This window comes from Poecilia mexicana, unplaced genomic scaffold, assembly GCF_051168715.1.
Source record: "Poecilia mexicana isolate PSO_F unplaced genomic scaffold, ASM5116871v1 scaffold_13, whole genome shotgun sequence".
Lineage (NCBI taxonomy): Eukaryota > Metazoa > Chordata > Actinopteri > Cyprinodontiformes > Poeciliidae > Poecilia > Poecilia mexicana.
Genome location: NW_028263382.1, coordinates 21,041,751 through 21,067,434, shown reverse-complemented (window position 1 = coordinate 21,067,434; position 25,684 = coordinate 21,041,751). Strand labels below are relative to the sequence as shown.

The following is a 25,684-nucleotide window of genomic DNA, read 5'->3' as shown; positions in this document are numbered from 1 at the left end:
AGGGAGAGAGAGAGAGACGAAAGTGGGAGGAGGTGAGGGGGGTTCACGACCCAGCGGATTTATACTTAATATTTGTGACAAGCTCGTATCACCAGTGTTTAACTGATCACAGCTGAACATTTACAGATAAAACTCCCTCTTTTTCAGCAGCACTGTATTGTTATTTTAGACTTAAAATCGGTGTTTGTAGGCGAAGCGTCTCTGCCAAGTCGCAGTAAGCTGATGTCGAAAATCACGGGTATCTAGTTCCACAGCGGATGAATAACGCGGATGTATATTGCAGTTGTAGGCCGCTCAGCTGATACGAAGCTAGCAGGGGTAGAGAGAGAAAAGAGGAGCAGTGCACAGTCTGTTACAACTACAACACTGGAACAAATAGGTAACAATAATATGCGAAATATGTACATTTTCAGTGACATCTCAGTCATCAGTCTTTAGAAATGATTTATTAACGATTTGTATCAATAGAATTTTGATTCTGTGTCGTAGAGTCATCCCGAACTCCCTTCCTGCTTTCCTGTTTTTTTGTGTCTAAAATGTATCAGTGGCCATTTCTTTTTGCAACCTAGCGAGGTCGTGCTACCTTTTAGTTGTGCGACTAGTTAATTGAGTTGGAGTTTATTGTATTTAATCAGGAACTCACGTGTTTGTGAGGTGTATTTAAGCTCTTATTTGTGAACCCCATTCTGTCGAGCTGGCAAAGCGCTAGCCAGTGACAACAAGGAAAGCTCTTATTGATTAGCATGCCAAGGTTAGCTACAACGCTCTTGGATGATTTAACGTCGCTTAACGTAACCTACGTGACTGCCCTGCGGTGGCTAATTCTGTTTTGATAAGGTTAGTATTTCATAAACCGGAGAACTATCATTTTTATTAGCAACCAGATACTTGTGAATGTATTTTTTCCCCCTATTTTGTCAGGTTACTACTGAACGGCCATTAAAAAAAGCTATATTGGATGGCTAAGCTCATATTAGCTTGCTAATAATTAACTAGCTTCGACGCTTGTCAGTTTAGCCACGCTATTAAGATTTTAGCTTTATTTGGTTCTGTTTGTGCAACTGTAACAACAAACTATGCGTTTTGTTTACACTTTGTTAGACAACTTATTTTCTGTAGGCTACCATTAGCTAAAGCCCCAGACATTGGTGCAGTGAAAGGGAGCCCTTGGCCTTTTATAGGCTAAGAAAACATCGGTTCAGTTCTCATATTTGTAAAGGTTGACTAGCTTGTACGCAACAACTAGGTTGACACCGAGGCTAAGAATTAGTCATTGTATTTGTTGTATGACAGTCGTGTATTTTGAATTTGATTCCCCTACCAATCATCATAAAATGTGGACCAACGCATTTTGGGCCATCACGTCTCTTTTCGTTTTCTTAAAACTTGTCAGCCATACTTGTGTGTCATAATAGCCCGAATACCAACCTAGCTAGCCCCACAGCTTTATTACATCAAACCGCTGTCGGTCCATCCGATGCTGCCATTTTCGGTGCCTAGCTCATCTCAAGTAGTTACATTTTTATTTTGCGAGGCTGCCTTTGTAGTTTATTTAAGACCATATCCTTTTTCGTTTACGAACCAACTTACAAACGAGATAGTAGTTTAAACCTACCTATTGGTTAAGTGTCTAAATAGGTTGACACACCGGTACTCAAACTACGCAGTTCAATGCAACCAGTGCTAAATTAGCCAGCGTAACTTTTAACTGTTTAAGCTTTCAAATGTGTTATTTTCTTGTTGAGATACCATTCGTATTGTGGTTTTTGCGTTTAGGGTGGTAACTTTTGACCGCAGAACATACAGTGTGAACTCGCTGCTGTCAAAACGTATGAGATTGGAAGGGAATGACTGGCTCAACATGCTAACGTTGCTCGGTGATGCTAAACAACTACGTCAGAAATACAGGCCTCTGGAAATCATAGGTACTAAACAGGACGCGGTTGGTGTCTTGGTTATGTTGTGAAGGCGAACCAAACGAGATGGCGATTAAAAATGTCAGCCACTTGCTGTGTAAATCTAATCACATTACTGGCAAGTGGCGTGCCAGTTGTCAGAGTGCTCGAATAACAAAGACAAGGATGCACTGTCAGTGTAGGCCTAACGTGGCCTTATGAGCTCCGGGAATGTGGCGTATTTTGTCATCAGAATTCATTATATCATGGATTGATCGTCAGTTAATTTGCTATTTCTTGGTGGTAATTTTCTTGTATGCCAAAAGCACTTAGGTGGTAAGTTAGCATTATTTTGCAAATATCAAATCTACCTGGATATGTTCATGTTCAGCCTCATCAATTGTCTCATGTGAATTAAGGTTATATGCAAATTGTTCGTGCTGCAATATGAAATTCTCTATCATTATTACTAAAACTGGTGATTTCCTACAGCAAGCTTTCCTTGTTATTTCTAATATTCAAGACAGAGAAATATGATCTATTATGGAATGTTTGTCATTCGACTTCTGTTTAAAACTTAATTTATTAAAAAAATATCTATGATCTATGTATGTGTATTTTGACATGCAAGGTCCTGGATTACTGAAGCCAGCTGTTATAATAACGCTGGGTAATATTTTATCACAAGAATACCTCAAAGCCATTTTTCCCAGAGGTAGAAATGTAAAGAAAATCTGGTTTATTATACGGTGTCAACAATATGTTGATAGAAACTGTGAAAACACACAGGCTGTAATAAGAGTGTAAACATAGGGGATTCAGTGATTCCATGCAAAGTTGTAAAAATAATGCTTAGCTGTTAAAACCTTGCCTTAATTGCATTTCTATTCGAAGAGATTCATTTAATTGAATTAACTTTTGGATTAAAGGAATATAGATCATATACAATTAATGAAGTCATTTGTGGATTTGGATCAAAAACTTTGATTAAACTACCTGTGGTTTTGAGATTGCATACATGCGGTTTGTTTATTAGCCAATACAGTTCCCAGGACCACTAGTTAGATTAGTGTTTCTTTAGTTTTTTTGTGATGGAGTTTCTAAATGTTGATCAAGGTGTCTTTTGTGAAACAGGACATCTGAAATCAGCACAAAGAGGGAGCTGTAGCCTAATGCTATAAACATACTGCCACTTGTTTATTTTCCATTATGATTTTTTAATATGCTCATGTCTGTTTGATTTCTTTTATTTTAGTGAATGGTAGTGTCTAGAAAGGGTATGTCCCTTCAGGAGAGAGGTGCCAATGTCCAACCGGCCTAATTCCAATCCAGGGGGGTCACTGCGCCGTTCACAGAGGAACACTGCTGCGGCCCAGCCACAAGACCACACAGCAGCTGGAAGGTGAGTCCATCTTGCATGTTTGCTTTGTACTTTCTCAATCAATAAAATTCCTGTCTGCTTTTCTTGATTAAACCAAGCAAGACTGATGTTTATTTGAGGAGAGTTTTCACTTTTGTAAACACTGTAGGAAACTTTACTGATTGGTGAAAGGGAATGTATGTGCCTTTACAAAAGGAGACGTATGTTTTTATTTCTTTTCGTAGTCAGATAACTCTTTTTTTTTTTCTTTTTCTTCTTTCTTTTTACTGGTTACTCCAGAGGTGCTGGTGACGAAAAGAATTGGCATTTTTGTCTTAAGACAATTTAGGGATTCATAAATTCTTTTTATGTGGCCTTTTTCCAGAAACCCACACTGTTCCTTGCTCTTTTAATGTCCAACCTTACAGGTTGCAGTCAGAGCAGGTAAAACATAAACCAAATTCCCCACCTGAAAGTAGAAGACCTAATTCTAAGGCTCCCAAAGCCACTGCCAGCTCAGCCACTGGCCAGTCCAGAGGGCACAGCTCAAGAAGGTACCCCTATTTTCTACTTAGTGCTTAGTGTATATGTGTCTATCTAAGGTTGAACTGCATCCTTCTTTGCCACTTGTATTTTACACATTTGCACTTTTAGATTGGCATAATCTCTTTAACTTCTTTTTCTGATTTAAATAATTCTGTCAGATAATTTTCCTTTATTTTTTGCTACCTTACAGAAGCGGTCTTAACCTATCAGTGGGTTCATTAGTGCTGCAAGACGACTCGCAGGCTGCGGGAACATCCGAACAGGAACGACCAGGCCACCAGTCAAAGAGTGAGGGCACCAGAGGGCTCAAACGAAGCGACGCTCCTGACCAAATTAGCGTCCTTGGGCCCACCCCTTCCAAGAAGCCCAAATCAGTCCCACCACCCAAAAGCAATACCTCAGAGACCAAGAAAGGTCCAGCTAAGTCTAAGAAGAGACAGGCTTCTTCAGAGGCACCTGCATCGACAGGTCGAAATCAGAACAAGAAGAGTGCGGCCAGCTCGGCCTCTCCAGTCCAGAAACGGAAAAAATCAGACTCTTTCCCAGGTCTAAGTAGCACCGCTGGGTCTCTACCCAATTGTACCGAAGGCAGAACTGCAAAACCAACCAAGCTGGCGTCTAAATCGGCCGCCTCAGCCAAAGCTGGGTGTAGCAACGTGACAGACTCGTCCTCCTCTGCCTCCTCCTCTTCTTCTTCCTCTACCACAGGCACCAACAGTGCTGCTACGCAGGGCGCCCGTTTAAAACAGGGAAAAGATCAGACAAAAGCTCGTCGTTCCAGATCAGCATCTAGTCCCTCTCCGCGTCGCAGTACACGGGACAAGGAGCAGGCCAAAACTGCCAGCTCTTCAAAGTTTGACTGGGCAACACGCTTCAACCCCAAAGTAAACCTGCCAAAACCCAAACTTTCCTTACCTGGAACTTCCAAAACTGAGACCTCCAAACCTGGGCCATCTGGACTACAAGCTAAACTAGCAAGTAAGTTGTGTGAAAATTAACTTGTTTGTGTGTAGCAAGAGCTGGATGTGTAATACTTTTTGATTGGCTGGTAGATGATTAGTTCATTATTATGGATCTAGATAGTAGATTAATGTAACATGATTCCTGTGCAAACTACCATCACAGTCTCGGTTACAAACGTCCACCAAGACCACTAGAATCATGCGTTTATAATGGCTCCTAGGATTAAATGTGCTACAGCTCATCTACACTACAAGGCAAAAACAGATATTGGACCAAACTGTAAATTCAGATAAAGTATTCTTAGTGTGACCCATTTCAGATTTCACAAACGTCCTACTCTCGTTGCTTTGCTTTTTTATGTTTAAAAAACAGAGGGCAACTAATAATCTTGCTCGCATACAAAAAAAAAATAAATGCTTTGACTAGTATGTTGTATTTACACGTAGTAAATGCTTGCTTAATGCTTCATTGGCTTGGATTATTAAGCAGGTCGTACAAGACATGTTTAGATGATCTGACTTGGCAGACTGTGGTAATGGACTTCAGTCCAGGTTTTCTGACTCTGGATGTGTTTGTTTAAAACTGTAGCTGCCATCAACTACAAGTCAATAACATTTAGGAAGTAGAAAACAAAACTATCAAAGGACCAGCTATTAAAAAAAGATGTTATTAGTTTTGCCTCTTTACTGTCGCTGCACCATTTGTTCTGAAGTTTAACAGAATTATTCTGCTGCAGATTAATGAAATAAAATATCAATTTCTTGACTGCTCGGCTACCTGTTAATGGAAAAATAGAAAATTATTTTACAGCTGCAAACCTGAGTGAAAACTGTTATCTCTCCATGAAAAACCTTCAATGTTTTTACAGTGGAGAAGAAAAATGTAATTAGCAGCAGCAAACATCTGGTTTCACAACATTTAGTTTTGACTCATTTGGGACCTGAAGCTTTTTAACTACTACTTCCGTATTTACTGTCCACCACAATATTATTCATAACCCTGGTGGATTTAAGGGTAAATTTGTATTTTGTTGAAACAAAAAACTTTTTTTCTGATGGTGAAAAGGCAGGAACTGCTTACAGTAACATAAAATGAGTGTCATTTACAAATAAATCTTATTGCAAATGGCATGTCAGTTCATACCGATTTTAGTCATCACTATAAGCGTCTTTATTAACATTACAGCAGTCAAAAAAAAATTCATGACAGGCTTTTCTGTTCCCATTGATACTCTGATCATTTCTTTGGTGTTTGAAGAAATGCCTCCATTCCATCACCTTAATATTTAGCTGCCCCCATATATTCTTAGATTCAGGTTAAGGCTGGACACCTTCAAAATGTTTATCCTACAGTCAGAAGAAACATAACCAATAACATAAACAACCCACTGAAACTGTGCAGTAATGGATCTTTATTTTACTAACAACCTGTCGGTACAGACTTTATGCTCACATTCATGGTGACAGAGCTGTGTTGGAGAGCCTGTGTTTCCACTGCTGGAACCAGAGCCAAATCAGACAATAGAAATGTAAATGTACTTAAAGAAGGACCCGGTGGACAGGCAGGACATTTGGGATTATCCCTGACCTAAAGGTGGAGCTTCACGGTGGGAGGTTGCCAACCATACGACTAACCATATTCAACAAGTTAGGTTGTCTTGGCCTGATATCAGTGTCTGGGGTCTTTTTTTTTTTTAGGACAAACAAGATTGCAGCCCGTTTGTTGTGACTTGTAGCCAATCAGAAAGCAAGGTGATAGAAACACAGAAAGGAATCCAAAACACGCAAAAGACAAAACAATTTCCACTCGAGACATTTTATGCATGATTTTGTAAATTATGATAATTTAATGAAAAGTTGGCATTTTTAATGGACTTTCAATACAACTTTTAGAGCAACTTTGCATTTAAAGTGTCATTATTTACTGAATGACACTTCATGACAACTGTCATAAACATTCATGAAGACTTCTTTATGTTCATGACAGACGTTATGTCACGTTTATATATATATATATTTTTTTATCTTGAAAATTATGCTGTACTTTGTGTTGGCCTGTCATATAAAACCCATCGTCTGTGGTGATTGTGTGCCTCTGTGATATGTGCGTCACCACACAGAATAGGTTAGTAATGACGTCAGGTGATCTATAACGGCTCTGAACCCAGGAGCAACCTGGAGATGATTATCACTTTCATTCAGTATCTTGAAGCTGAGCAGGTGGTGGGAATGTGCCAGTAGCACAAGGACTTATTGTATCAGTGCAACAGCTGCCTTTTCAAGGTCTGTGTATGAGCTCTGTCTGTCTTCAGCCACTTAAACCTTTGCAGTGAGTCTAGAGGTGTCTCTAAAGTAATTGACTCATGATTATTGCATGTTGTGTGAAGCTATGCTTGCGCTTGTCAAGCAAAAATATCTTTGTTGGAAAGAAAAGGATATTTGCTGTCAAAATACAGGAAAATGGTAAAACAAAGTAGAAAAACAATAATCTGCCTCCAGCAGGCCAAATTTTACAGGTTAAGCTTCCATACCATCAGGCAAACCACAGTGACGTTATAACTTTGTGTTTCAAATACCTTAAAGTTTTATTGAGGTGAAGCTTAAGATGGTTTTATCATTTCTCTGTGATTTAAGAATATTTAAACCTCAGAATCAGCACAAATAACTGCACCCCTCTTTTGTGGGACGAGTGCATAACAGGAATACCTGGTTCAGGAGAGGCGAGGCCAGAACACACCATGTCTTTAGAAAGTTAACCTTTCTCCCTCTGCTCTTCAACCTTTCATCTGAAACTAAATCAACCGTAGTGTCCTGAGACAGACGACTGATCATTTGACAGCTGCGCCAGTTCAGTTATTGTCATGGTCACATGGCCCATTACCCAGAATATGTTGAATTTTTGAAAATTAACAGTGAATACTGTTGTTCAAAATGAGGGCAGTATTTTTTTTGTTGCCAACATTGTACTGCTGGAGAGCCATGTAAAGCCTCTATATCTTTCTTCCAGCTCCTTCCACTATTATTCTTATACATAAGAGAGGAAAAAAGTCAACCTGCATATAGAAGTATAATTAATCTGAACAAAATTGTGTACATTGAGAAGGAGGCAGCAGCTTCTCGGGTTAGCATGGGCTCAGACTGTTCTAGGTGAGTAAAAGGAAAGTAACTCAAGTGGACTCTGTGTCATGGGCTCTGGCCCAAATGGTGAGACCCCTCCTAAGTTGGCTCTCACGTGTTGGCCCACCAGCTGACGTGAAGTATGTTTGAGGGTAGGGAAGGACTAACGACCTGCTTCTCTCAGAAGGGAAAAAAGCTTCATCACATTTGGAATAAATTCATCACTCTTTAAATTTTAAGATACACATTTTAACACTTGTATGATGGTGAGTGGGCTTTATAATTAATTTACTTATTACCTTTTACTGCATGAGCAAAAAAAAAAAAAAAGTTTAACATGATCAAATTGAAATGTTTTTGCTTCTAGACTAAAGGGAGGTGTAGTTAATTAAGTAGAGCTGGTTTAAAATCTCTAGATTTTCTGAGATTTGGAAATATTCAAGATTGAGCAATTCTAAAGAACACAAGATTGAATATCAAGCCAATAAAAAAGTACAAAACCATCCTGTGTGCAATTTATTTGCTCTGAAACTTTTTAGTGTTTAGATTTGTACCACTGAGTTATGAGTCACAGACCTAGCATGAAGGTTGTTCTGTCGTAGGGCCATGGTCGTGTTGCTATTAATAACCCATTTGGCTGGTGGTATAGGGGTCTAAGCAGACAGCACAGGTCCTGTGCTGTATTAAAAAAAAGAGATGGTATTCTGCATCTAACTTTGTCCTAAGCACTTCATATGGAACCAGAAGTGGGGGGAAACTCCCATTTGGTTTATTATATTTCCCCACATGGATAATCTATAAACTATTGTTAAAATGTTTCCTTAAACTGTAAAGGAAACTGTATTTTCTATTTGCATCTAGATACACAGCTTCCATCATTTCAAATGTTTATTTAGACTAGTTTAAGAATAAGATCCATCTAAGCAGTTAACGCTCACTTTTGTTTTCCCTTAGGTTTGAGGAAATCCACAAAGAAGCGCAGCGAGTCTCCTCCAGCAGAGCTCCCCAGTTTTCGGCGGAGCACACGCCAGAAGACCACGGGCTCCTGTGCCAGCACCAGGTAGGAACTCTTAGAAAGTGCTGCCTATTTCCACAAAGCTCCTCCTCAGAGCTTCAGCCTCACAGAGCGCCCTTCCCGAAAACTCCCCTGCTTTTCTCCTCCAGACTAGTAACCGCAGCAATTGGCAAACGCTTGGCAGAACTGCCAGTATGCTGAGCTTATCATACAAAACTACTCAATCCAGCGCTCTTAAGAAAAGTTACAAATGGTGTAATGAGAAGCATTGTTTTACTTATTTTCAGGTTTTGTTGGCTCTAGTGGCCTTTATTTGAAAGTAGTTTGACAGGAAAGAGGGTAATGAGAGATGGGGAAGACATGTGGCAAATGTCACCAGCCTGGGAGTCGAACCTGCGACCACCGGCATGAGGACTGTTGTGCTTTGCCCCTGCGCCACCACAGCACCCCAGAAGCATTGTTTTTGATGACATGCTGAAGACAGAGCTGGAAAGAGCAGGCGCTTATTAAAGAGACAAAGACCCAATTTCAAGGCGTTAAATTGCAAAGTCAAATGTTTTTAAGACATATTTCATTTAAGTCATGTTTGATATATGAAGGATTTTTTTTTATAACTAAGGTAATATATTAACCTGATTTTTGCTATAAAATGGTGCTTAAATTCTAAGCATCAGTGTGGGCAAACAACTTAAGACTACATTCTTTCCAAGTTATCCTACAAACAAAATTTGACATGTTAGAATAATTCAGAATGATACAGCAGGAATACCCTTATGGCATTTTTGCCAGAGATTCTCCTGAAGTCCACTGTATATCGTTGGAGGAATATGTTTGTGACATGGTGACCATGGTGGGTTCAGTCTGCACCAAAAATGCTGAAACATAAACGATGTTTCAGAAAAATCCACTTGCAGAATGTTGACTGGTGGAGATATTATTTTTTATTTATTTATTTTTTTTCTGCTGGGTTAGATGAGGATTTCAAACTGAGTCTTTAATGTGAACAACTCTTCCATTGACAATATTCCAGGTAACTTGCTGCTTAATTGGTGATGCACGCCACATCATTAGTTGGCAGAATGTTTTATATTTTAGTAGACTCCATCTGAGGAAAGAGGGTCTTGCGTGTGTTCACTCCTGCATTTAGTTCTGTCTGGGGAAGATCAAGTCATTCAGGGAGCATATCGTGTTTTTGTTTGCGCTACGTTCCCTGCTATTCCGACATTTTAATTCAGTTTCTTCTCATGTTGTAGTCGGCGGGGCTCAGGCCTGGGCAAGCGCGGGGCAGCCGACGCTCGCCGACAGGAGAAAATGGCTGACTCCGACAACAACCAAGATGGGGCCAATTCATCAGCTGCTCGCACTGATGAGGCGTCACAAGGAGCTTCAGGTAAAAATGACTGTCCTAAACCACAACTTAGTCTGTGACTTTGACTAGACTCCATTTGGCAATCAAAACGTGACCACAGAGCACAAACAAATTTCTGAGAGTTGTTGTAAACAGGCCGGCAGTTTTAAGGTGACATCACTGATGAGTTTTTAATACTGTTTTTCTTTCCAGCTTCAAGCTCAGTTGCCGGAGCAGTGGGCATGACCACTTCTGGAGAGAGTGAGTCTGATGATTCAGAAATGGGAAGGCTTCAAGGTTTGTCAGACTCACAGGTTTTTATCATGTGATGACAATAAAAACAGATAAACATCCTCATTTTTGATGATTCCTCCTAAACCATAGCGCTTCTGGAAGCCAGAGGTCTCCCACCACATCTTTTTGGACCCCTGGGGCCCCGCATGTCGCAGCTGTTTCACAGGACCATAGGCAGTGGAGCCAGTGAGTACAATCTCCCTACAACCAACAGGGTTCCATCAATTTTACCAACCAAATCTTTGCGTTTTAGGTTCCAAGGCCCAGCAGCTGCTGCAGGGCCTCCAGGCCACAGGGGACGAGTCTCAACAGCTCCAAGCTGCCATTGAGATGTGCCAGCTGCTGGTGATGGGCAATGAGGAAACTCTTGGTGGATTTCCTGTCAAAAGTGTAGTGCCTGCTTTGGTAAGTCCCATTGACTTGTCAAGCTGCAGTGATGGTGACAAGCGTAAGCTGATTGTTTTTGTTTTTATTTTTCTAAGGACAAATTCTGTATTGTAGTTATTTAATTTTTACCTAGGCATGTATTATCGATCTGTCGACAGTTTATTGAAGCTAAGTATCTTCCACTTTCTTTTACAGATTACACTGTTACAGATGGAGCATAATTTTGAAATTGTAAGTATGATTGATTTATTGGCTTGTAAGTGAAGTTAGTTTGCTGGTTTTCTGTAAAAACTGACTTTTGTGTTGCTTGTTGCACAAAGATGAATCATGCATCGCGTGCGCTCACTTACATGATGGAGGCACTTCCTCGTTCTTCTGCTGTCGTGGTTGACGCTATTCCTGTCTTCCTGGAGAAAGTAAATGCATTAAACTCCTTCTGCAGTCACTCCCTTGTTTTGTTTTTTTATTTTAAAAGCTAATAGTTTTTCCTCTTCCTTGTTTGCAGCTTCAGGTGATCCAGTTCATAGACGTAGCAGAACAAGCCCTCACAGCCTTGGAAATGTTGTCAAGGCGACACAGCAAAGCGATTTTACAGGCTGTACGTATTGACTTTACTTTTACACTGTTTACTTCCAAATGACTTTATTCTCTTGCATTACTCTAATCTGTTACAAACATGTTTTCCCTCACAGAGAGGCCTGGCTCACTGCCTCCTCTACCTGGAGTTCTTCAGCATCAATGCCCAGAGGAATGCGTTGGCCATAGCAGCGAACTGCTGCCAGAGCATTACTCCAGACGAGTTTCACTTTGTTGATGATTCGCTCTCACTGTTGACTCAGAGACTTACACATCAGGTGCGTGTGATCAGCTCGAGATGAAGATAATCAGTCTTATCTGATTGTGAGCCTGGAATAAATTTTTATTACGCAATTTGAGATTTTGAAGTTTATATTTTGACTTTACATATTTAAATACCAGAAATACCTTAAGATTATATAGGAGGAAACAGGATGACATGTTTTATTTTGAATAGTTTTTGCATTTAAATATCTCAAACATTTCTGATCAAACTCAAATTTTTAAATATCCTTAAATAGTATAGGTTTTATTTGGTGTGAAGTGTCTTTTGTCTTTGGTTTTCTAAATATTTTTGAGATTTTAACAAATGTCTTTAAATGCAAAAGTTGCAACAATGTTGCTGGTAAAAGTGGCAGTATCTAAGCTAGAAAAGCACAGAGAAGAACAGCAGCAGCAGAGAAATTAAATAAAATGTAATATATGGAGTAAGGTTTGGACTTTTTGCTATATTTGCTTGGCAGCAACGTCTTTGATGCTGTAAGCAAAAAATCACAAGATATTTAAACTGCAGCGATTTTGTGTATAAAATGTAATCCTGTTGTTACACTGTAATATTACACATCATTAACTTTTACCTCATCACTTGGCAGGTGCTTAAAATAATACTCAGACAGCACTTTCAGTAAAGTATAATGTCGTTTCCTTTGTCTTTCAGGATAAGAAGTCCGTTGAAAGCACTTGTCTTTGTTTTGCCAGACTGGTGGACAACTTTCAACATGAAGAGGTCTGTACTCTGACTGTTTCTGAAACTGGTTTGTTGTGTCTGATGTTTATTTGGTTAACAGTTTGTTGTTTTTCTCCATCTATTTTATTTGGCAGAACCTGCTGCAGCAGGTGGCATCGAGGGACCTGTTGACCAACATCCAGCAGTTGCTAGTTGTGACGCCTCCTGTTCTCAGCTCGGGGATGTTTATTATGGTTGTGCGCATGCTCTCGCTGATGTGCTCCAACTGCCCAAGTCTGGCAGTCCAGCTTATGAAACAAAGTGAGTAACTCACACCTCAAAGGGTGTTATTGCTTTGATTTGTTTTCTCACTAAACTATTAGCCAACAGTAGCATAAAAATTGGATTGTTTTTCATGTCTCAAATCTAAACAGTCTTAAATGATTGTAGAGTTTTACTTCACTGTGCTAGGTTGGCATGAATTCAGTGTTGAACTTGACGTGTGTGTGAAAATAAACTACAAACAAGAGACTAAAACAAGAATATGTGTCTGTCCTTCTGAATAGACATAGCAGAAACTCTGCGTTTCCTCTTGTGCGGTGCATCAAATGGAAGCTGCCAGGAACAAATTGAGCTCGTACCTCGAAGCCCCCAGGAACTCTACGAACTGACCTCCCTCATTTGGTAATGTCTTTAGTTTTTGTTGTATGTGATTGTGCCAACCCTTTAAATACAGGGAATGGCACGCAATAAAGCAACTGATTAAATCAAATATAAATTGAATGAAAACATCTTATAATCTTTTGTTTGTTGTTGCTGAAAACTTTAGCAGACCCATCTACTTAATATGTCAACTACGTGTTCCACACGTTAATTTTCCTTCCTCCTGAGTTTAAAATGCATATATATTTTTTTTTAATTGGCTTCTGCGGCCACAATCACTGCAAACCTGAACCTGAAGTGTGGAGCAGAACAAACTAAAGCATTTCCTTTTTATATTCCCAATCCAGTGAATTGATGCCCTGCCTCCCCAGAGAGGGCATCTTTGCAGTTGACGCTATGCTGAAGAAAGGCAGTGTTCAAACAACAGAGGGTGCAATCTGGCAGTGGAGGGATGACCGGGGCTTGTGGCATCCTTACAACCGCATCGACAGCCGCATAATTGAGGTAAAAAAAAAAAGCCTGTTAGACTCCATGGTTCCTTACAGAGTTGCAGTATCAGTGGATATTTGCTTAGCTCATCTGTCTGTGATCCTGATTATTTGTCTTTTCCTCAGACGGCCCACCAGAACGGAGAAGATGAGATCAGCCTGTCAACCCTGGGCCGTGTATACACAATTGACTTCAACTCTATGCAGCAGATAAATGAAGACACAGGAACAGCACGCGGTATCCAGAGGAAGCCTAATCCTCTTGCCAATCCTAACACAGGTTCTAACATTTGTTTTTTTTTTCCTAGATTTGTTTGACAATGAGGATTTTATTAGATTAAGAGAAACACAAGATATTTTGCATGTTCATCTTGTCATTAAAAAAAACTTAGGGAGTCACCAAGAGGTTCGTCGGGAAGATGCAAGAGCCCAGCTGATGAAGGAGGACCCTGAGCTGGCGAAGTGCTTTATTAAAACACTGTTTGGGGTCTTGTATGAGGTCTACAGCTCATCAGCTGGCCCTGCTGTCCGACACAAGTGCCTTAGAGCCATCCTCAGGATCATATACTTTGCTGACGCCGAGCTGCTGAAGGATGTGCTGAGGAACCATGCTGTGTCCAGGTAACCACTCAGCAACATGCTGCAGATCAGTAACTCGGCGTAATCTACTGGGTTTCCTTAGAAAACATTTTTTTTTATTCGGTTTGAATAATAATTAGGATCAATTGGAATGGATGCTCGATTGGATTAAAATGACTTTTTGGTAAAGTGCCTTGAGATGAAATGCTGTGAGTTATCTCTCTATAAATAAACTGAATGAATGATAAAGAAGGATTAGAAAGTTTTATTCAGAATACTTGCTTTTCTAATGAGGCAACAAACAGTTGACGGTTTTAAATCAACTTTATTGAGAGTAATCCAACTTGTTCCATGTTGTTTCCTTCTACAGTCACATTGCCTCCATGCTGTCCAGCCAGGACCTGAAGATTGTGGTTGGATCTCTGCAGATGGCAGAGATCCTCATGCAGAAGCTGCCTGATGTCTTCAGTGTCTATTTTAGAAGAGAAGGTTTGTGCACCAACGTATGGACTTGGAAATGTAAATTAACTTTTGAATAAATGTTTTTAACTAAAAGCAAACGGTAGAAATCACTGAATTCCTGCACAGAGGACTTTATTAATATTACAGACCGCTTTCATTTTGTTTGTTTTTTTAATTAAAAACCAGTTTTTATATTTGTGTGGGTGTTTATCTGACAGTTTCTTTGTTGTTCCAGGTGTAATGCATCAAGTAAAGAACCTTGCAGAGTCTGAGAGCTTTCTTGTCACTAGTCCCCCAAAGGCCTGCTCCAGTGGTACTGCCAGCCTCTGTACCACAACAATCACCAGTGTATCCACGACATCGGCTAACATTGCAACTCCTGACCTGGGCTCCCCCAGCTTTCAGCACAGCATGGACGACTCGCTGGACCTCAGTCCCCAGGGGTAAACACTCAGCACACAGACTTGGTGACTCTCCAGAGAATTAAAAAGACTTGAAGGGAATCTGCCTTCCATGCCAAATTGGAGATAAATTTCTTGGCATTTAGCTGTGCAAATTTTGAAATTAAATGGTTATTTTAAGCCGCCTTCTCTTGTTTCCTACTAAGGCGGTTAAGTGATGTCCTAAAGAGAAAACGCCTTCCAAAAAGAGGACCCAGAAGGCCTAAGTACTCTCCGCCAAGAGACGATGATAAAGCAGACAATCAGGGTAAGTGTCAAAGCACTGCTGTGTGGAGAGTTTGAAATGCTCAACCTTTGGAAAGGAAAGCACATTTGATGATATTTGCATAACTGCCAGTCTTCTTTGCAGCCAAGAGCCCCACCAGTACTCAGTCACCCAAGTCGTCGTTCTTGGCCAGCCTCAACCCCAAGACCTGGGGGAAGCTGGGAGCTCAAACTAACAATGCCAACTCTGAGCCATCACGCACAGCCGGAGTAAGCGGCCTGGCAAGAGCGCCTCCCAAAGACTCGATTTCAAATAACAGGTACTTTGACGACTTGATGCCAATTTTTATTCGGACGGATATCGTTAGTTGATGTATTCGCTCAGTGTTTGTACTTGATTTTACAGTTTTGCTTTAATTCTTTTTACGTTGTAGAGATAAAATTAAGGCCTGGATTAAAGAGCAGGCAAGTAAATTTGTGGAGCGCTACTTCAACTCTGAGAATGTGGACGGCAGCAACCCTGCTCTGAACGTTCTCCAGAGACTTTGCACGGCCACCGAGCAGCTGAACCTGCAGGTACGACATCCGCTCTTTGTGAAAACATGCACGTTGTTGAGCAAGAACCAGAAAGGAACAAATGGGCAACGGATAAAAAAAAAAATGCCTGGGACATAAATTGACTTGAGATTTAACTCCGATTCAGGAAAAATTACTTATAAACATCTCCGGTCTAGAGCACATATTTAATATTTCACACCATTAATGAAACATTTCCCATGTTTTCCAGGTGGATGGTGGGTTGGAGTGCCTGGTGGAAATCTCTAACATCGTGTCAGAATCTGACGTGTCATCGTTTGAGATCCAGCACAGCGGCCTGGTGAAGCAGCTTCTGATCTACCTTACCTCCAACGCGGACAGAGACCTGCTCCGTCGTGACGTGCGGCTGAAGAGGTTCCTCAACATCTTCGCTGGTTGTCCGGTGAGAAGCCAATAGGGTCATTCCAAAGTCTAGATAATATTCATTTTATGTACGATGACCGGTTTCCTCTCCTAAATTTGTTCTAAATAGTATTTGAAGAAGGTGGGAGCTGTGAATAGACATTGGAGGGTTTGTGATCTGCGCCATGTTTGCTCTCGTGCTCCATCTGTATGTTTTATCATGTTTTCTTTGCTTCACAGCTGCCAGGCGTTGAGCCTATAGGTCGTCTGGATCCGACAAATAACTCGGCGTACCTGGCACTCGTACACAAGATGAACAGTTGTCTGAGCCAAATGGAGCAGTTCCCAGTCAAGGTGCACGACTTTCCCAGTGGCAATGGCAACGGCAGCAGGTCTGTGTGCAAACATCTGGTCTCAAGAGGGAGAATTTGGTCTACTTTATTAAATCGAATATATTTGATTCATCAGGGGATCTCAGGCACTGAAGTTCTTCAACACACATCAGCTCAAGTGTCAGCTGCAGAGGCACCCAGACTGCACTAATGTTAAACAGTGGAAAGGCGGCCCTGTGAAGATTGACCCGCTGGCCCTGGTGCAAGCGATTGAGAGATATCTTGTGGTCAGAGGTGAGAGCTGTTCTTTTTTTTTGTTTTTTTTTTCTTTCCTTGGAGGTTTTAGACAGCTGCATGTAATTGAAATACTAAAGAACAATCATCTCTGACTACTCATTTGCATTTTAAACTTGATTTTTTTTTTTTTAGGCTATGGTAGAATCAGGGAAGAAGATGAGGACAGCGACGATGACGGTTCAGATGATGAAATAGACGAATCATTGGTATTTTATGACATTTTGCTTTATAAAGAAGCTATTTTTTTAAATTTTTTTACTCTTCTGAATTTTCCTTTAACCACATTTGCTACTAACACTTGAAGAATTGTTGTTCACTCAGGCGGCACAGTTCCTAAATTCTGGCAGCGTGCGTCACAGACTACAGTTCTACATTGGTGACCACCTGCTGCCATACAACATGACGGTGTACCAGGCTGTTCGGCAATACAGTCTTCAGGCAGAAGAGGAGCGGGAGTCGACAGACGACGAAGCAAATCCACTGGGGAGGGCTGGAATCTGGACCAAAACGCACACAATATGGTAAAACACTTTATTTGCTTTTCCTGAATCCCGGTGACTTGCAGGAATACACAGAGTTGCTTCTCATTGTAGATCTTTATGTAATTTTCCAAGCCTGCATAAGTATGAAAAAATGGAGGCCGAGTAGGAAATAGTTTGAATTTCAAGACTTTTTTTTGTTTTTATTCAGTTATTTTTTTTAACATATTTGATCTTCTGATAAACAAACGGCTGCTTGCATTTTTATAATGTTTGTTTTTATGTCGCTAATAAATATTGTCATTCATTCGTACTTGTAGTGTCAGAATGCTAACCCACCTTTCTGGGAATTTTATTGCTGGAGTCGTCGCACGTAACCACATGACTCAGTTCAGATTTCTCTACATAATGCTGGTTTGATTTACGTTTGTCCACATGCAAAAAGAAAAAACTGGACAATTGCTTTTTTTTTTTTTTTCACACCGCCAAATCACATGCCAGCTTTCACTACATGGTGTTTTCATGATTTTTATCCAAAACAAACAAAAAAAAATTAAAACTACTAATCTTTTGAAATTTAAATTTATGGCTACAGTTTCAAACTCTAAAGTTTTTGTGGTTGGATCAAAAAGAAATATTAAAATAACAGCATTTAAATACATGTAAAAAGATTTTTACAAAAATTCAACTTTATCCTTCAAAGTCAAAATGCAAGTAAAACATTTCAAAATTATAATAATGATGTTCTGATGCAGTTTTCTGAAAACAAGAAATACACACCTACAAACTACTAGAAGTTGATTTCTTACATTTCCCGACACTACAAGACTGTGTAACTTGGTGAAAACTGACTAAACTATCATCTACAAGCTTTTATTGTCAATTTTCAAGTTGTGTTTAAAATAAGTGAGATCCTAGAAGTGTCTTCATCAAAGCCTTTAGTGACCAAGTGTTTCCTTTTGATCTTTGGCAGGTATAAGCCTGTGAGAGAAGACGAGGAAGGCAGTAAGGACTCGGTGGGTGGAAAGCGAGGCAGAGCCCAGACTGCTCCCACTAAAACCTCACCGCGCAACGCCAAGAAACAGGATGAGCTGTGGCATGGTGAGGCTGAAAAGTATCCTCACTTCTACAGTTTCCTCTTGGTAGTTTCAGTACTGCTTGCTGGGCTGTGATGCTTAGTTGGGGTAATTTTATTTTTTGGCAAGTTTCATTGAAATATTTCAGTGTTTTTTAATCATTTCAAAGCACAGCAAGAAGTTGTTCAAAAGAAAGGTAAATGCAGATTGCTAATGGCAAAACTTTTCTTCTATGGTACGCATCCAAAGTAAAGGCGATACAGAGCTATGTGGCAACACTCGGCCGGGTACGTAAACTAACGGCCTCCACTGATTTTATGCACAGCAGTTCCAGTTCAGATACAACGTACCCTTAATAATTTGTTGCTTTGGAACTGATCTAACGATCATTCCATTCATGAGTCGGCTTATTACTGTGAAATGACAATGATTCAGAGGTCAAAGGGTGAAATTCACAGGTGTGGAGACTTGTAGGTGGAATTGGACAGATACTGATTCTTGACGCAGAAAGGGAACCCCCAAAAATCTGGAATGGGTCAAAAATAATCATTCAATTATTTGTAAAATATTATTGGGTAAGCATAGTAAGCATTTGCATCCCTACTTCAAAGTAACAATATTGCTGGTGTTGCTAAATGGCAGATTCTGCTCTTATCATTTACCTTGTGCGTGTATTGTTTTGACTTACGAATGTTCTTGGTAATGTGTGGTTAAAATGACCAAAATAACTCTGTCAGAACCTGAAGAGCCGGCTTGAGTCCCATTCTCTTTGTCCTCTCAGATGGCGTATGTCCCGGCGTCGCCAATCCTTTGGAAACATACCTCACTACAGAGCCACCAGAGACCATAACCTTTGACGACCCCTCTTTAGAGGTCACCCTGCTGCTGAGGATCCTTCACTCCATCAGTCGATTCTGGTTCTATTTGTACGATGTAGGTCACCTTCCATCAGCAGGGATAAATAAATGCTTAGGAAGCCTTTGTTATTGTAGATTCTCAAAGGAACTGTGGTGAAAATTTGTAATTTAATATAAGCTGACATATAAAACAAAATGACTACATGTGTGTTTCCTTGTTTTTTAGAATGCTGCGTGTAAGGAAATTATTCCAACCTCCGAGTTCATTAATAGTAAACTGACTGCCAAAGCCAATCGTCAGCTACAAGACCCGCTGGTCATCATGACGGGGAACATCCCCACCTGGCTTATCGAGCTGGGAAAGACCTGGTATGTGCTGAGCACAGCGACATGACGGCATGAAGCAACAATTTGTTCTCACCGCCTCTTGTTCTCTCCGCCTCCACAGCCCCTTCTTCTTCCCCTTCGACACTCGGCAGATGTTGTTTTATGTCACCGCCTTCGATCGAGACAGAGCCATGCAGCGCCTGCTGGACACAAACCCCGAGATCAACCAATCAGATTCTCAGGACAGCAGAGTCGCACCACGTCTGGACAGGAAAAAGGTGCGGTTTGCGTCACTGAACCAGTAACCTAGAGATGCATCGATCAGAGAGGAGAAATCCTAAATTTCACTTTATCCTCTTGTAATCAATCCTTTTATAATGATCAAATGCCAATACATTTGATTAGAACTTCAGTCCACATCATGCACTATGATGCATGTTAATCAAACAAAGATCTGGGACCCAGCCACTGACGCCATAAATCATGCATTCTTGAATTCAAAACTTCTGCTTCCAAATCCTGTAAAACTTTAGAATCTGCATCGTGTTTAACCAGACTTTAAACATTTCACAGTGGGTAACTAGATATATATATATTTTTTTTTGTCATTTACTTTTGTGTCTCATTCCAGAGAACGATAAACCGTGAGGATCTATTAAAACAGGCAGAGTCTGTGATGCAGGACCTTGGCAGCTCCAGGGCAATGCTGGAGATTCAGTATGAGAATGAGGTATTTTATTTCTTTTTTTTTTTTCCTCTGTTAAGTGGAGCGTGTGTCCCGTCATGTGTCTCCTTGAAGCAGAACTGAGGTGTTGTTTTGTTCCAGGTGGGCACAGGTCTCGGTCCCACGCAGGAGTTCTACGCTCTGGTGTCTCAGGAGCTTCAGAGAGCGGACCTTGGTCTTTGGAGAGGCGAAGAGATTACTCTGGCCAATCCTAAAGGTGCTAACCCTCTGGAACATTTAACTGTTTCTTAATAGGCATCAGATATGTGATCCTCTTACCGAGCAAAGTGCCAGAGATGATCAGATTAGAAAGTTTTTTTTTTTTTTTTTTAAGTGTTTCTGCAGTTCATTAAAAAAAAAAAAAAAAAAAAAAACTTCCTGTAGCTTTAGTTGTCTCATCTCTATGGTAACAGTGCCTGTCTTTCTTGTTTCTCCTCAGGAAACCAAGAGGGCACTAAGTACATGTTCAACTCCAGAGGACTGTTTGCTGTCCCCTTCGGCAGAACAACAAAACCAGCACACATAGCCAAAATCAAAATGAAGTTCCGTTTCTTAGGAAAGTTGATGGCCAAAGCAATTATGGACTTTAGACTGGTACTAAACTCTGTTTTATATCGTTGTGTCTGTAGATTCAGTCTTTGAACTCCTCGAGTGCATATAGACTTGTTAGCAAACCTGCTTCATGTTTCACATCTCAAGTTTTTGCCTAAATGAGCGTCCTGAACCGTTTCACAAATGTTCCTTACCGTAGCTGGATCTGCCGTTGGGGCTTCCGTTTTATAAGTGGATGCTGCGACACGAGACGTCTATAAGCTCTCACGACCTGATGAACATCGATCCAAGTGTGGCCAAGTCCATCCAGCACCTGGAGGATATCATTCGTCAGAAGAAGAGGTTGGAACAGGACCGATCACAGGTAAAGTCACAGCCTGGAGGATTTCCTTTTCGTCAGTTTGTTACGCTACAAAAGGAACGTTGGGGTGCTGTGCACCGTGTTCCCAGAATCCTAAAACCACTCAACAGAGCCTCATGTTTGCATGACTCCCTTTTTCACACTTTTACAAGAGTTTGTTTGTGTTTCCAGACCAGAGAAACCCTCCAGCAGGCCCTAGAGAGCCTGAACATGAACGGCTGCTCGGTGGAGGACCTGGGCCTGGACTTCACTCTGCCTGGCTTCCCAAACATCGAACTGAAAAAGGGCGGGAAAGACGTGCCAGTCACAATCTACAACCTCGAGGAGTACCTCAGGGTACAGCACCGCTGTGTCTCACTGTTCTGCTCGTTTTTGTTTTTTTTTTTTTTGTTTGGTTTTTTTTAGTCCTACTGTGGATTTATGATTTTATTCTTACTTTGAGTTTTGCGATTTTTTTAGTTGGTGGTGTACTGGACCTTAAATGAAGGAGTATCAAGACAGTTTGACTCATTCAGGGAAGGGTTTGAGTCGGTCTTCCCTTTGCATCACCTGCAGTATTTCTACCCTGAAGAGGTAAGAAACGTCACCGTTTCTACTTTATTTTGATTTATTGCGTTTCTCTGTCCTCTAAACAATGTTTGTTTGAGGATATATAAACCTGGAAAATTTGACTTGAAATAATATCCCAAAGTTTTGTGCGGTTTTATGTGAAGATGAGCTGTATTTAAAAAACAAACAACAAAACGCCTATTTTGTTATAAATGTTACCAAAAAAGTGACGTTTTCCCATTGGTTACAAAATACAGTGTACATATATTGCTAAATGTTGCAAGTTTTTTTTCCCCTTGTGAACTGCTAAATAAATGAATTTGTCCTTTTAAATTTTTTTTTTTCTTCCATGTTTGTTTTAGCTGGACCAGTTGCTGTGTGGCAGTAAATCAGAGACGTGGGATGTGAAGACGCTGATGGAGTGCTGTCGACCGGACCACGGCTACACGCATGACAGGTGGGATTAATTTCTGACGCAGTTTGATTACAGCTCCGTTCAGCTCATACCTCAACTCATTAATTTGGCTTTAAATTATTAAGTGTTTGTACATATCAGCCCTGAACATGCAGCCAGAGCTATAATGGAGTCAAATATGCTTAGATTAATGCATATTGTTTAATCTGTACCAAGTTCTCTCTTTTTCTTTCTTTCCGCTTCACAATTATGCACTTTGTTTTAGAGCAACAAACACACAATAAACTGAAGATATGTTTCCCCCTTCCTGATTTCTGATTATTTGCGTGCTTATCAGACTTCAGCGTTGAAGAAGATCTGTACTTCATTTTAAAAAAAAAAAAAATATCAGCATTTTGCGTTTACTTGAGTTGTCTGACTAGTATTTAAATTGGTTAGATTTTCTGAAACACATAAATATGTCAAACATGCAAAAGATAGGAAATCAGGAAGAGGGCCGTCCATGCCACTGTGCAAGTTTTCACTGTGACAAACTTTGGAAAAATTGATTGGATATAAATACATGAGCAGAGCACATTATCAGTCAGTACATCACATTTCACCTGATTGAAGCTACAATTTCCAGAGGCATATGAATAACTCTCTTCTTCTTCTTCAACGTGCACGTTCTCTGTTCTTGCTACAGCCGGGCCATCCGGTTCCTGTTCGAGGTGTTGAGCAGCTTCGATGCCGAACAGCAGCGGCTCTTTCTCCAGTTTGTTACTGGAAGCCCGAGGCTGCCTGTCGGAGGTGAATAACAAAATAAATTAAAAAAAAAAAAAAAGACGTATTAGCTAAACAAGCCCACGCTGTAATTTTCCTCACATTTAACGTGGATGTCGTCATCGGCAGGTTTCCGAAGCCTCAACCCCCCTCTGACAATTGTGAGGAAGACGTTCGAGTCGACGGAGAACCCCGACGACTTCCTGCCCTCAGTCATGACCTGCGTCAACTACCTGAAGCTGCCTGACTACTCCAGCATAGAGATCATGCGAGAAAAACTGTTGATTGCTGCCCGCGAGGGCCAGCAGTCGTTCCACCTTTCCTGATCTCGCCACCTCTCAAATACAAATGCCTTCTTCAGCAACTGATAAAAATCATTACTTCCTTAAGTTTTGTTTTGTAATCTCACACACCGAGGCTACGGGGATAGCCTTGTTGTTAGAGAAAGCAGCTTGCAGAAAAAGTTAAGACTTTAAATATATATTTGCTGCCCCCTTGTCTCTCCAAAAAAACAATTATAAAAACAAAAAAGTGGAAGTGTGTTTCCATGACTCAGAACATAAGATATAAAAAAAAAAAAGAGAGAATAAAACCTATATCAGTAGTGTTAAAAAGATGAAAACATCTGGGTGACATTTTAAATTGCATTGCTATGTGATATTTAAAAAAAGAAAAAAAGAAAAAAAGGGATGTCTCCTCTCCAGAGTGGCCGACGGCTTACTGGGCGTTAGGGGAGGAAGGGGAGGGCGATTTCATTGAGCAGGCTAGGTTTACTTTAGCTCCAAAGATCATTTGTACAGACAAATTTGCAGACTTTGCTCATTCTACACATTTGATAGAATAGTTCTTTGTTTTCATGTCTCCCCCTCAGTTCATATGTTGGCATTTTGTTCTGTATTATATCGGCCCCCAGTCTGTGTGTTGCATTTTGGTTCGGCTTCCTCCCCCTCTGTGTGTCTTTGCTTCCAGTGTTGAAAACGAGAGTTGCCGTTGGTTGAATGCAGGTAGTGATAAGATCATATTATCTGTTTATTTTTATTTCTCCCCCTCCGCCCCCCCAATCACCATCTACCCAAGTTGGGACTGTGTTCTGGCCTCCTTTATTATAGAGAGTTTCAGCTTAAATGAAGAGTTGTAACCTATGTGTTGACCAGGTAAATTTGTTTTGCTCTTATTTTGATAGAGTTAGTGTCTTTCTGTTTGGCCCTACTGGATGTGTAGGGTGACGTTGGTAGACCAAGCTCTGAGCAACCCTCAACACATAAAATGTAGCTGGGCACAAAATTAATTGGCTGGTCTCATTTTATCGTTTCTTGGCCAGATAGCATTTCAAGTTCATTTATGGAATAAAGTATATATGCAGTTTCACACCATGTTTGAGGTGAGAATGTCTGCTTTACCTTTTTTTTTTAATTTTCTATATTGTCTTTTTTTTTTTTTTTCTTGCTGTAGTTGATTTTTTTTTTTCTTTGCACTGCTGGCTTGGAACAAACCGTGGTGTGCACTTGCAGTCTGTGGCCAGGGGAGGGCGCCACTGTATGCTCTCCTGGCCCAATCGTTCATGTGCTGGTTTCTAAGATCTGCAATAATTTACTTGCATCAGGTTCATGTTTTTACCTGAACATAAATAAAGTAACTGTTTGACTCATTGGCTTATAGTTTTTATTTATTTTTTCTTACCCACCCTGTTTGTTTTACTACTGAATAGTTATTACTCAAATTAATTTCTTTACCTCATTTGTTTCCCTGGCAGGTGCATCTTAAAAAAGAAAAATCCTAAGGTTCAGTAAATTTTGCCACGCATTTCAGAAAGTGAAACTCATGTTGTGTTGATTAATTGCACATGAAATGTATTAAGGCTATATTTCATGTGATTTTGAAAATGGTTTACAGAAAATGAAAAAACAAAATGTAATGTCTCAGAAAATGTTAACTGTCTTGAAATAGAGACGATTAACTCAAAATACCTGCAAAGGTTTCCTGAGCTTTACAAGAAATAAAGGCTTGGAAATATTTATTTCCAAGCCTTTATGGAAATAAATATTTGCCACTTTTAAAACGGGCAAATATTGAACTTTTTAATCTTGTGGTTTTTATCTGTTCGTGTTTTGTGTTGGCAGGGTTTAATAACGGCTGCTTGTTACAGGTTTGGACCTTTTCCGACCGCTGTGTCCTAAAACCCTGAGCTCAAACAACAAAAGGCTTAGGCTGTGATTAAATCTTACACAATATGTGTGTGGGTGTTGAAATAAGCAATATTAAACCATAATAAGTCCTTATTCCCTGGGTATTTTTATCAACTTAATTATTTTACTTGTACTCTTACTGTTTTATCAGACCACATGCTTTGCATTGTCCTAATCCAGGAGTCAGCAACCTTTAACAAGCCAGACATTTTTTTCCTTCAGCTTCAACTAAATGTATGAGCTGCGAAACCTGTGAAAAAAAGCACAGATATGTAATTTTATAATCATTTCCCATCTGGCCTGAACTGTAACTTTACAAGGTACACCATGTTGTTGGATTTGACTTTTTTTTTTTTTTTTTTACTCTGAACCACCTTAAGCATTTGTGGCATAGATTCAGTAATTAGTTGGAAACGTTCCTCATACAGACTCTGAACATCTATGATGTTCCGCCACATCCTGAAGGAGCTCTGCTCCTTATTCAAACTGGCTCTAAAAGTTTTTAATCCAGCAGATTGAATCAAG

At 40.2% G+C, this 25,684-nt stretch overlaps 1 protein-coding gene across 6 annotated transcripts; it reads left to right on the top strand.

The window, feature by feature from the left end:
* Nucleotides 1-288: 288 nt before the first annotated feature.
* On the top strand, nucleotides 289-24,621 carry trip12 (thyroid hormone receptor interactor 12). 6 transcript variants are annotated; one of them, XM_014994941.2, is made up of 42 exons: nucleotides 289-379; nucleotides 3,151-3,297; nucleotides 3,684-3,809; nucleotides 3,992-4,779; nucleotides 8,835-8,940; nucleotides 10,149-10,285; nucleotides 10,457-10,540; nucleotides 10,628-10,723; nucleotides 10,791-10,942; nucleotides 11,120-11,155; nucleotides 11,245-11,340; nucleotides 11,430-11,522; nucleotides 11,617-11,778; nucleotides 12,438-12,506; nucleotides 12,602-12,767; nucleotides 13,013-13,130; nucleotides 13,457-13,613; nucleotides 13,724-13,877; nucleotides 13,990-14,218; nucleotides 14,547-14,665; nucleotides 14,874-15,081; nucleotides 15,246-15,346; nucleotides 15,449-15,623; nucleotides 15,738-15,879; nucleotides 16,091-16,282; nucleotides 16,483-16,634; nucleotides 16,711-16,868; nucleotides 17,004-17,077; nucleotides 17,193-17,392; nucleotides 18,324-18,451; nucleotides 19,208-19,359; nucleotides 19,510-19,652; nucleotides 19,732-19,888; nucleotides 20,242-20,340; nucleotides 20,437-20,551; nucleotides 20,774-20,928; nucleotides 21,086-21,250; nucleotides 21,419-21,583; nucleotides 21,707-21,820; nucleotides 22,159-22,253; nucleotides 22,897-23,000; nucleotides 23,103-24,621. In XM_014994941.2, the coding sequence occupies exons 2-42, from the start codon at nucleotides 3,200-3,202 to the stop codon at nucleotides 23,297-23,299; spliced, it is 6,177 nt and encodes a 2,058-aa protein (XP_014850427.1). In that variant the 5' UTR covers nucleotides 289-379; nucleotides 3,151-3,199; the 3' UTR covers nucleotides 23,300-24,621. The 6 variants fall into 6 exon arrangements, with proteins under 6 accessions (XP_014850427.1, XP_014850425.1, XP_014850429.1 ...); XM_014994939.2 differs by having other exon boundaries at nucleotides 15,437-15,623; XM_088011868.1 differs by lacking the exon at nucleotides 289-379 and adding an exon at nucleotides 444-837 and having other exon boundaries at nucleotides 15,437-15,623.
* The last annotated feature ends 1,063 nt before the right edge of the window (nucleotides 24,622-25,684 follow it).